Raw genomic sequence first — 8,611 nt, 5'->3', positions numbered from 1 at the left:
CACACACACACACACACACACACACACACACACACAACTAAATAAACTGCAAAAAGTGTTGAAAATGATTTTCCGTATTGCATAAAAGTAGAAATTGGGGGATAAGGTAGCAGGCTGGGAGAAGGCTTTTACTTATTTATTTATTTTTACAAAAATGTCACTCTTCTATACTATTTCCTTATTTTCTTGTGTACTCAGATGATTTTAACAATTAAAAGACAAAATGTGTGCTATGATAGTAATTACATTTAAATGTCTTGTGCTTGTGGTTCTGCAGGAAAAGGAAAATGGGAAAATAAAAGGCAGATGATTCGCTCATGCTGGAGATTATGAGCAGTTTGCCTCTTTCCTTGATTTCTTTTATTATTATAATGTTTGCATAATTTAGACTGTAGAAACAAAAGACCAGCTGCCTGAAATATGTTTTGGAAGTAAATAGAGTATAAATAATGTATTAATGCGTGACAGAGTAGGAAGTATTGAATCAAGGAAAGTAGTCATGAAATATTTATGGGAATTCACATTTGTATGTGAAGATACGTTGATCACAGACAGATCCAAAACAAGGCTAATGTCTTCAAGTCAGCCACAGAAGGAATGCCTCTGGGGAGCTGTGGGCTGTGGTTCCTTAGAAAGGAGACCAGGATCTCACTGAATGAATGAGAGATGCTTTTGGTGATGGTGGATTTTAAATGTCAACTTGCCACAGCCTAGAATCACCAGGAGAAAAGGACTCAGTCAGGGACTGCCTAATTTTCATTGACCTGTGGGCTTTACTAATGAGGATTATCTTTGGTTGCATTCATTGATGTGGGAAAACTCAACCTGGAAGTGGGCGACGTCATTCCTAAGGTAGAGGAGTAGAGACCACTGGATGAGCAATGAGCAGGCATGCATTCATTTTTCCTCTGCTCTTGGTGGTTGATGGTGGGTGTGCTGTGGGTACTTGCTTTAAATTCCTGCTGCCTTTACGCTCCTGCTCTGATGGACTGTTACCCGAAATCGTGAGCTAAACTAAAGCCTATCTCCCTTAAGTTATTATTTTTTTTTTATCACAGTAACAGGAATAAAATAAGGACACCTTTTAACTTCTGAGCACTTGAGAATACGAGGCCTCTGTCACTGTCATTCTTTCTAGGAGATGATAAGGTCCTCCGCTTGTGGCACCCCAATATCAGCACGAAGCCTGTTGGGAAGCTGGTGGGGCACATGTTCAGCATCACAGAGATCGTAAACAATGAGAAAGAACAACACGTCATCAGCCTTTCCTCCGCAAAGGTAACAAGAAGAAAAACGCAGAACCAAAAGGAAGCTGTTTGTTCTTAAAGTCAACTACAGGGAGGCCTAACATGCATGCGCACACACATGCACCCGTGTGTATGTATAGCTAAAGTAATTCCCAAAGAAAAATGTAAGTTATAAATGTTAGAAATGAGAGTCTTGAATATTTGCAATATATTTGAAAAATGTATTTGTTTGATTAAATACAGCCTATTAAAAAGTTTCAGGAAGAATAAGTTCAATTAATGTGGTTAGTTGTGATAGCAATTATAGTTTTCTTCTGAAGATCCCACAGATGAGCATCACATTTCCATGACTTCAGTCCCTCTTCTCCCCCCGCAGCTCCTCCCATTGATCCTCACTCCCTCTCCTTTATTTTGCTATGTATATTTACATATGTATGTAAACAACCTGCTGAGTCCATTTAGTGTTGCTTCCACGTGAGTCTGCGTGGTTAGGAGTGATCACGTGGGATGGGATGACCTGCCAGCACTCATCCCTGGAGGTTTGTTTCCCTTGCTCCGCAGCCACCAGGCTTTGGCTCTCCATCTAGGGGCGCGGCCTTGGGTGATTTTCTCCATCCAAACCGGCTTGTCACCTGGTATCGTCTCTGTACAAGTCTTGTGTAAGTGACCATGCTGTTGAGATTCCGTGAGTGCAGCTCCCTGTCATGTATAAAAAGACACGATCTGGCAGGAGAGGCTCGAGTGTTCTGGCTCTCACAAGCTTTCTGCCTCCCTCTTCTACAATATCCCTTGGATCTCAAGGATGAGTTGCATTGTAGCTGTGTTGGTTGGTGATGAACACCCATGGTCTGTTGTTGTCTGTACTTTGGCCAGTTGAGAATTTCTGTAGTAGTTTCCATTTGCTGCAAGAAGCAGCTTCCTTGATGAGGGTGTGTGTGTGTGTGTGTGTGCGTGTGTGTGTGTGTGTGTGTGTGTATAATCAGTGGGTCTAAGAATATTATAAACTGTACTGAGTTTGAATCCCCAGAACACATACACATGATGACTGTAAATTGTACATGAGAGGGAAAATGAGTTTTAGGCAATAACTGGCAGAGGTCACACTATCGCCTTGTGGCGGCATGCAGCCAGTCACCGTCATGCTTCTTTCTCAGATGGCTTCCCTCTTCTCATAAAGCAAATGGCCGAAATGCAATAAAAATGGTGGGAACTGGGAAAATGAGTTTAAGCAAGCAAACTAATAAAACTTTGGCAAATAAGTGGGACCTCGAGGGAGGCAGAAGGGCAGAGGTTTAAACTTACAGGCGTATTTACATGGTGCTTGGTGGGTATCACAAAGAAGCAGCTTGGAAGGAGCCAAATGGGGTAAGGACAACAGGCTCACTTAGCTCAAGGTATTAAAGCAAAAGTACTATTGTGTATGATACGTACAATGTGTTGTGATCATATTCATCTCAAATTTCTTCCATCTCCTCTGGGATCCACTGCCACCTCCTCCCTACCAACTTACCTTCTCTCATCTCTCTCTGTTTTTCTCTGTCTGTCTGTCTGTCTGTCTGTCTGTCTGTCTGTCTCTCTCTCTTTCTTAATAACCTAATGAATCCGGTCTGTGCTGACCATATACTTCTAGATGTAGGACCATCCACAGGAGCATGGTTGACCCACCCATCTCTCCCTCTCCTAGAAGCCATCAACTGCCAGATTCTTGACTAGGGGTGAGGATTTATGAGCCCCTCCCCTGAGTTTTTAATATTTAAATAATGTGCGTGCTGATGTCTTTACCTCATTTTTTTTTTTACTTGCCAGTTATCACACAGAGGGGATAAATGTGAGAACAATACAATAAAATTATCAAGTCTTGTTCCACATTGCTAACTTTTTTGCATATCAGTTGACTGGCAGCAACCAAATAAGCACATTTTGCATTGAATTCCCTATAGAGACAAGGTCAAATACCTTCCATCTATTTGTTGTGCAGTTGAACATAAGCCTTTGTACTCCAGTCACGCATGCTCCATCCTCAAATGTACCATCTCTCCAAGGTGATGACTCTCAAAGGGGTTTCATCACCTCACACATTCCCAGGTTTCCTGCAATGTAAAATCATGCCATCTATTGGGTCAACCCAATTTGAGTCAATAATTAACTTCTTGTGGCCATTAGGCAAAGTTTAGAAAGGCAAGTCAAATCCCAGACTCCCCTAGTTAGTATATGATAGACTAATCTGTTCCTAAATTGCTCACTTCATTTGAATGACTCTGTTTCTAAAGATAGACTCTAGGGATGCTGTTTTCGCTGTGTCTCGATGCTGGTGCTTCCATTGAGTACTTATAGTGCAATGGAATGACCCGTCTCCTCCCTGTCGCCAGCAGCGGTGATACTGAGAGCGCTTCTATTGGTGATCACACTTGAGTGAAGCGCCTCTGCCAGTTCCCGTCACCGTATGTTCACACCTCTTGTTAGCACCGCACCTTTTCAGACTAGGGCGTTCTCTTTCCTGTGAATCTGATACCAACTCCTAACACACAGATATTCTACTCTGCTAATTCTATGATGAACACTCATCAAAGGGCAAAGGGGGGAGATATTAAAGCCTTTGGCTATCAGCAACTGGCATGAAGCTTGCCGGAAGAAAAACCAAAAGTCATTGATGAATCCGAACATGCTTCCCTTTATCTTTTACTTATTCATTGTTCCTTACAGAGGGCTTTGGATGAAACCTTTCCTTTACCCTTCTCTGTGGTGTTTTGGGCTCCTCCCCCAACCCTTTTCTCAAAGTTAATCAGCCTCATTATTCGGTCTTTTTCCCAAGGCTAAAATAATCCTTTTATTTAATTCTCGCACTCCCAATTTGTTTGAAAAAAAAAAAAAAACAACCGAGCATTTTAACTCTTACTGCTATGAGACTCTGAATTTATTTTGTAATTTATGTTTACATGTCCGTAGGCAAGATTTAATTGCGACTTGTAAATATCTCATTCTGTTACCCCAAGATCGGTATAGTGAAAGTGAGAATCTTCTATGCTTGTCCCTTATACCATCTCAGCCTCTTTCTGAAACAGTTTGTCCTTGTTTTCTTCCTAAGTCTCCCCAGGGATGACTGGCTCTAGGTAGGCTCTCTCAAGCTTTGACACCAACACCTTCCCTCAGACACTGCCCATCCCTTCTTGGAGCTGTTGACAGAAAACAGCAAGCACTCGTAGGACTGATTTGGTATCGCTACTCTTTTCTCTCAACGGCACCACCATATTACAGATACCTAAGAAATGGCCTCTTTATGCGTCGGTGCCATTGTGTTTTCTTCTCATTTACTTCTTTCTTTCTGTCCCCATAGCTGGTTCCTTATCTCCAGACAACCTTCCCTTCTGTTACTTTCTCTGACTCCAAATTCCATGAGCATTTCTTCCTGCTCCCCCATGATTTCCTTTCTCATTTTATGACTTGCATATACACATATAGATACACACTCTCAATTTAAAGTCCAGTTTCCATAGACTAGAAGATATGAAGTCGTTTTTTTTTTCTTTCTGAGTCTGGTTTATTTCACTTCACATGATTTCCAGTTGCATCTATTTTCTTGTGACTGTCATAACTTCATTTTTCTTGATGGCCGTACAAAATTCTATTATGTATATGTAGCAGATTTTCTTTACTCATTTATCTCTTAATAGACGCCTAGATTATTAGTTCTGTTTCCTGGGCATTGTGAATAGTACAGGGGAACCCAGTGACAAAAGATAAAGCTTTAAGCAACGCTTTCAACTGGGTATTCCATGGGGATAAGCAAGGTTGGAACTAAGAGCCAAGCTGAAACAGAGCACCTGTGAGCTCACAATCCAAACGGCATTTCATTGCAAGTTTATAAAAGCACAATTCATTTAAAGACTTAACTGCCCCTTGTGAGAACAATGGTGTTTAAATCGGTGAATTCTGCTTGTTCCCCAGGTCTTCCGAGTGTGGGATATCCAGACCTTATCAGTATTGCAAGTCTTCCACGATAGCCAAGGAGGGCCAGGAGACATGCAGATTTACTCCATGGTGTATGACGCCAACCATGGCATGCTCATTACAGGTATGTCTATTTGACATATAGCAAATTCATCTCATATCTTTTACGTTATAAAAAGGATAGCTTTTCAACACTTCCTATGAAAATGCACACAGAGAAAAGGAAATGACTAACCATGGTTAGTGATAGCATAAATATTTATTTCAGTTTCTTATCCTAAGTTAGTTGATGAACTATGCAACCTCCCTTTTATGAAAATACCAGCTCAGTTCTCTAGGTTGATGAGCCTAGGGGGACATGGCCTAAGTGAAGCAGAAAGAGCTGGACCACTGTTGCTATGTCTGGGCTCCAGTCTGCCTCTCGAATGCAGTAAATTGGTACTTTCCTAGGGTGGTGACCTTGGTACATGCCAGCATGAACTTTTTTTCTGAGACAGAACAGTTCTGGTAAGGAGATGGTCACTCTGTAGGGTGGGCACAGACCTCAGCTGCTTTTGCTTCCAGATAAAGAACGGTAGAGAGAGAGAGAGGCCAGAGGCCAGAGGCCAGGAAGATGGGTCCTAAATACAACGCATTGGTTGCCAAATTGTTTTAAGGGTTTTCAAGAACTTTGTTAGGCATTTAGCATGGCTACTGTTCACATGCACAGCCTTCAGCCTTTAGAAGAAAACTGGCTATATTAATAGCAGCTCTACCCTCTGGAGCACTGAGCCAGAATTGCCTTTCCGAAGCATATTACCACTGACCACCTGCTCTGAGTTCCTGAGGGATTAATTAAGGCAGGGAAGTGATTGGTGCTGTCTCTGTTGGGGAACATAATTATTTTTAATTTGGTGTTGTTTATTTGTCCTGGGTTAGAAGAGAACCATCACTTCATGCTCAATAAACGATTTTTCCACCCTGTAAAAGAGAACTTAGTTTCGGCTGTGAATGCTTCTTCTCTATGTGTCCCCATTAATGAATGCATTAATGACTATTCACAGATGTCACCTCTTCACACAGAACTTGCCTGCTCGATTATTGGGCTCAGCATTTTCATCCCAGTTATCATCAGCGTAAAGAAGGGCTAAAATACCGAGACAAAGAAGGTGGAGAATAGAAAAGCCAAGAATTCTTTCCACTTTTATATACTCTTTGGTGGTGCTCCTGTTTGCAAAATACTGAGCTCTGTGTACTGCCTGATCATTAAAAGTGCAGCCATCATGTGCTCACACAAGCATACACGTAGGCAAAGCGCGAATGCACATAAAATCAATCAATAATTAAAAAGCGCAGCTCTCAGCGGACATCAGGATTATGTCAAGTGTATTAATTTGTGCTTAGATTCCTGTGACATCAGGTAGAGGAGTTTTCTGAGCCACATGGGCAGCAACTCTGCACTCAGTGCTTGGTGAACACATTGTGACTGTCAGTGCCGTCATCAATACGCCGGTGATGATGACCACAGCTATGTGTTGTCGTTTTACTCTGTTTCCTCTGCGCAGTCACCCTTTGAGGCTGGAATCCTTCACTGAAGTTTCCCAAATGCACAAGCCAAACCTCGGACAGGTCATAGCCGAGACTCGATCTCAGAACTTCTGACTCCTGCGTCTGCATTCATTCTTTCCCCGGCATTATTTCCTTTGCTGTATGATAACTAGCCAAAAGGGTGGAAAAGCATCAGCTCTTCACAGGCAGACCCAGCCATGTCAACTGTTGGTATCGTGTTTAGGGGTTTACGGAGATGCTCCAAGTGTGCCTTTGAGAGCCCAGTGGCCTTCCATCTCTCACGGTTCCTGGCAGGGGTGCTTGAATTGAGTATCATTACCTGATGAGCTATCTCAGTCCTGTACATATGAACAGGCTGCGTCACAAAATCTAAACACCTTGGTAACTGCTATTAAGACTTGGAGAGCTTTTCTGGAATGATGTGAGAAAGTCACCGGTGCATCCTTGGTGACAAATTGATAGCCACATCAATAAAGTAGGAAGAAGCTTCCTATTCTCAGAACGTCTGCTTTTGTTTGAACTCCAGAATGTGCTGTGCAGTGGTGGCACATGTCTCTAAGAAGCAGAGGCAGGCGGATCTTTGAGTTTGAGGCCAGCCTGGCCTACAGAGTAAGTTCCAGGACAACCAGGGCTATACAGAGAAACCCTGAGTTGAAAAAACTAAATAAATAAATAAAAATGAACTACAGAGTGGTTTGATAATTTTTATCAGTATTTCTAGACATTGCACAAACTAAAGCACACAAGATCCTGATTTTGAGATTTAAGTCATACCCATAGGAAAATGCAAGAATCCTGCTTCCCAGTCAGTGCCCTGGCCAAGCTAACTACGTGATCTGGAAATTAATTTTACTATTGATGTTGCAATCACTGGCCTGCAATCATTCTCATTCATTATATTTAATCAGACTGTGTTCACAGCACGTGTTATCATCTGTTGGCTTGAAGAACTCTCTGACTCATTTCAATCACCAGAACAAACCTCTATTCAGCAGACGGCTGGTGGACAGCATCACCAACGTGCATACTTTGGAGAGGCACACAGTCAGAAACAGAGAGCAGACTAGAAAAACAGGGTTCAGAATGACCTGTGTTTGAAAGATAATCTCCATTTATCTCCAATGAATGCTTTCCCCTGGCTGCATCTTATGTGCTATGTTTGCCAGAGATGCTCTGGAGGAGGCCACAATAGTCTCACCTAGTAAATGCTAAGGCACTGATCTTTTATACTCTAACTGACCGGCTGGCTCCAAACCTAGCTGGTTGGGTCATATCCTCTGTGAAATTCCAGATTTCTGATAATGACAATTTAGGGATGAGATGCGTTTGCAAAATTTTTCATTCTTTACTTCATTTCACTTCTAAGAATGTCACTATGTCACTATGCAGATGAGGTTGGCCTGGGACCCATGATCTTCCTGTTTCAGCCTCCAAAGCGTGGAATACAAGGCTGCACCATCAAACACACCCAGCATTGTTATGTCCTCCTTCTTTCCTTCCTTTCCAGGATCGAGCGTTATAGACATGTATCCGTTGACCAGGATGATACAGGACACAAAGCAGGTTCCTCACACTCACGAACGAGAAATCAATGTCATGCTGTACAACAAATACTTCCATCAAGTGCTCACTATCTGCTCAGAGTCTGTAATCAAGGTGAGTATGTAAGGACCTCCTCGGCAGAAAAAGGCTGAGCAAGTGAAATGCTATCTTCCAATAGGTAAAACATAGGGTTTTATATGTAGCAGTATAATAATAGACTGAGACAATGTATTGAAGTTCTCTAAGCTATATCAGGAATACATATGATAAAGAAGTGTTTCAAGCCAGTTCAAGCCACATGTTTGGTTAAAAACAGAAAATTTAGC

General features: G+C 42.1%; 1 protein-coding gene across 1 annotated transcript in view; it reads left to right on the top strand.

Annotated features, from left to right (window-relative positions):
• The window catches only part of Wdr64 (WD repeat domain 64), a 98,784-nt gene that overhangs the window by 51,301 nt on the left and 38,872 nt on the right, over positions 1-8,611 (top strand). Inside the window, exons 10-12 of the mRNA XM_005368524.3 lie at positions 1,139-1,278; positions 5,193-5,319; positions 8,251-8,399. Coding sequence (XP_005368581.1) covers positions 1,139-1,278; positions 5,193-5,319; positions 8,251-8,399 — 416 coding nt within the window. The remainder of the gene's footprint in view (positions 1-1,138; positions 1,279-5,192; positions 5,320-8,250; positions 8,400-8,611) is intronic.

Source organism: Microtus ochrogaster, unplaced genomic scaffold (genome assembly GCF_000317375.1).
Source record: "Microtus ochrogaster isolate Prairie Vole_2 unplaced genomic scaffold, MicOch1.0 UNK35, whole genome shotgun sequence".
In the NCBI taxonomy this organism is placed as follows: domain Eukaryota; kingdom Metazoa; phylum Chordata; class Mammalia; order Rodentia; family Cricetidae; genus Microtus; species Microtus ochrogaster.
Note: the sequence above shows the minus strand (reverse complement) of the source record. Positions and strands in the feature narration are given on the sequence as shown.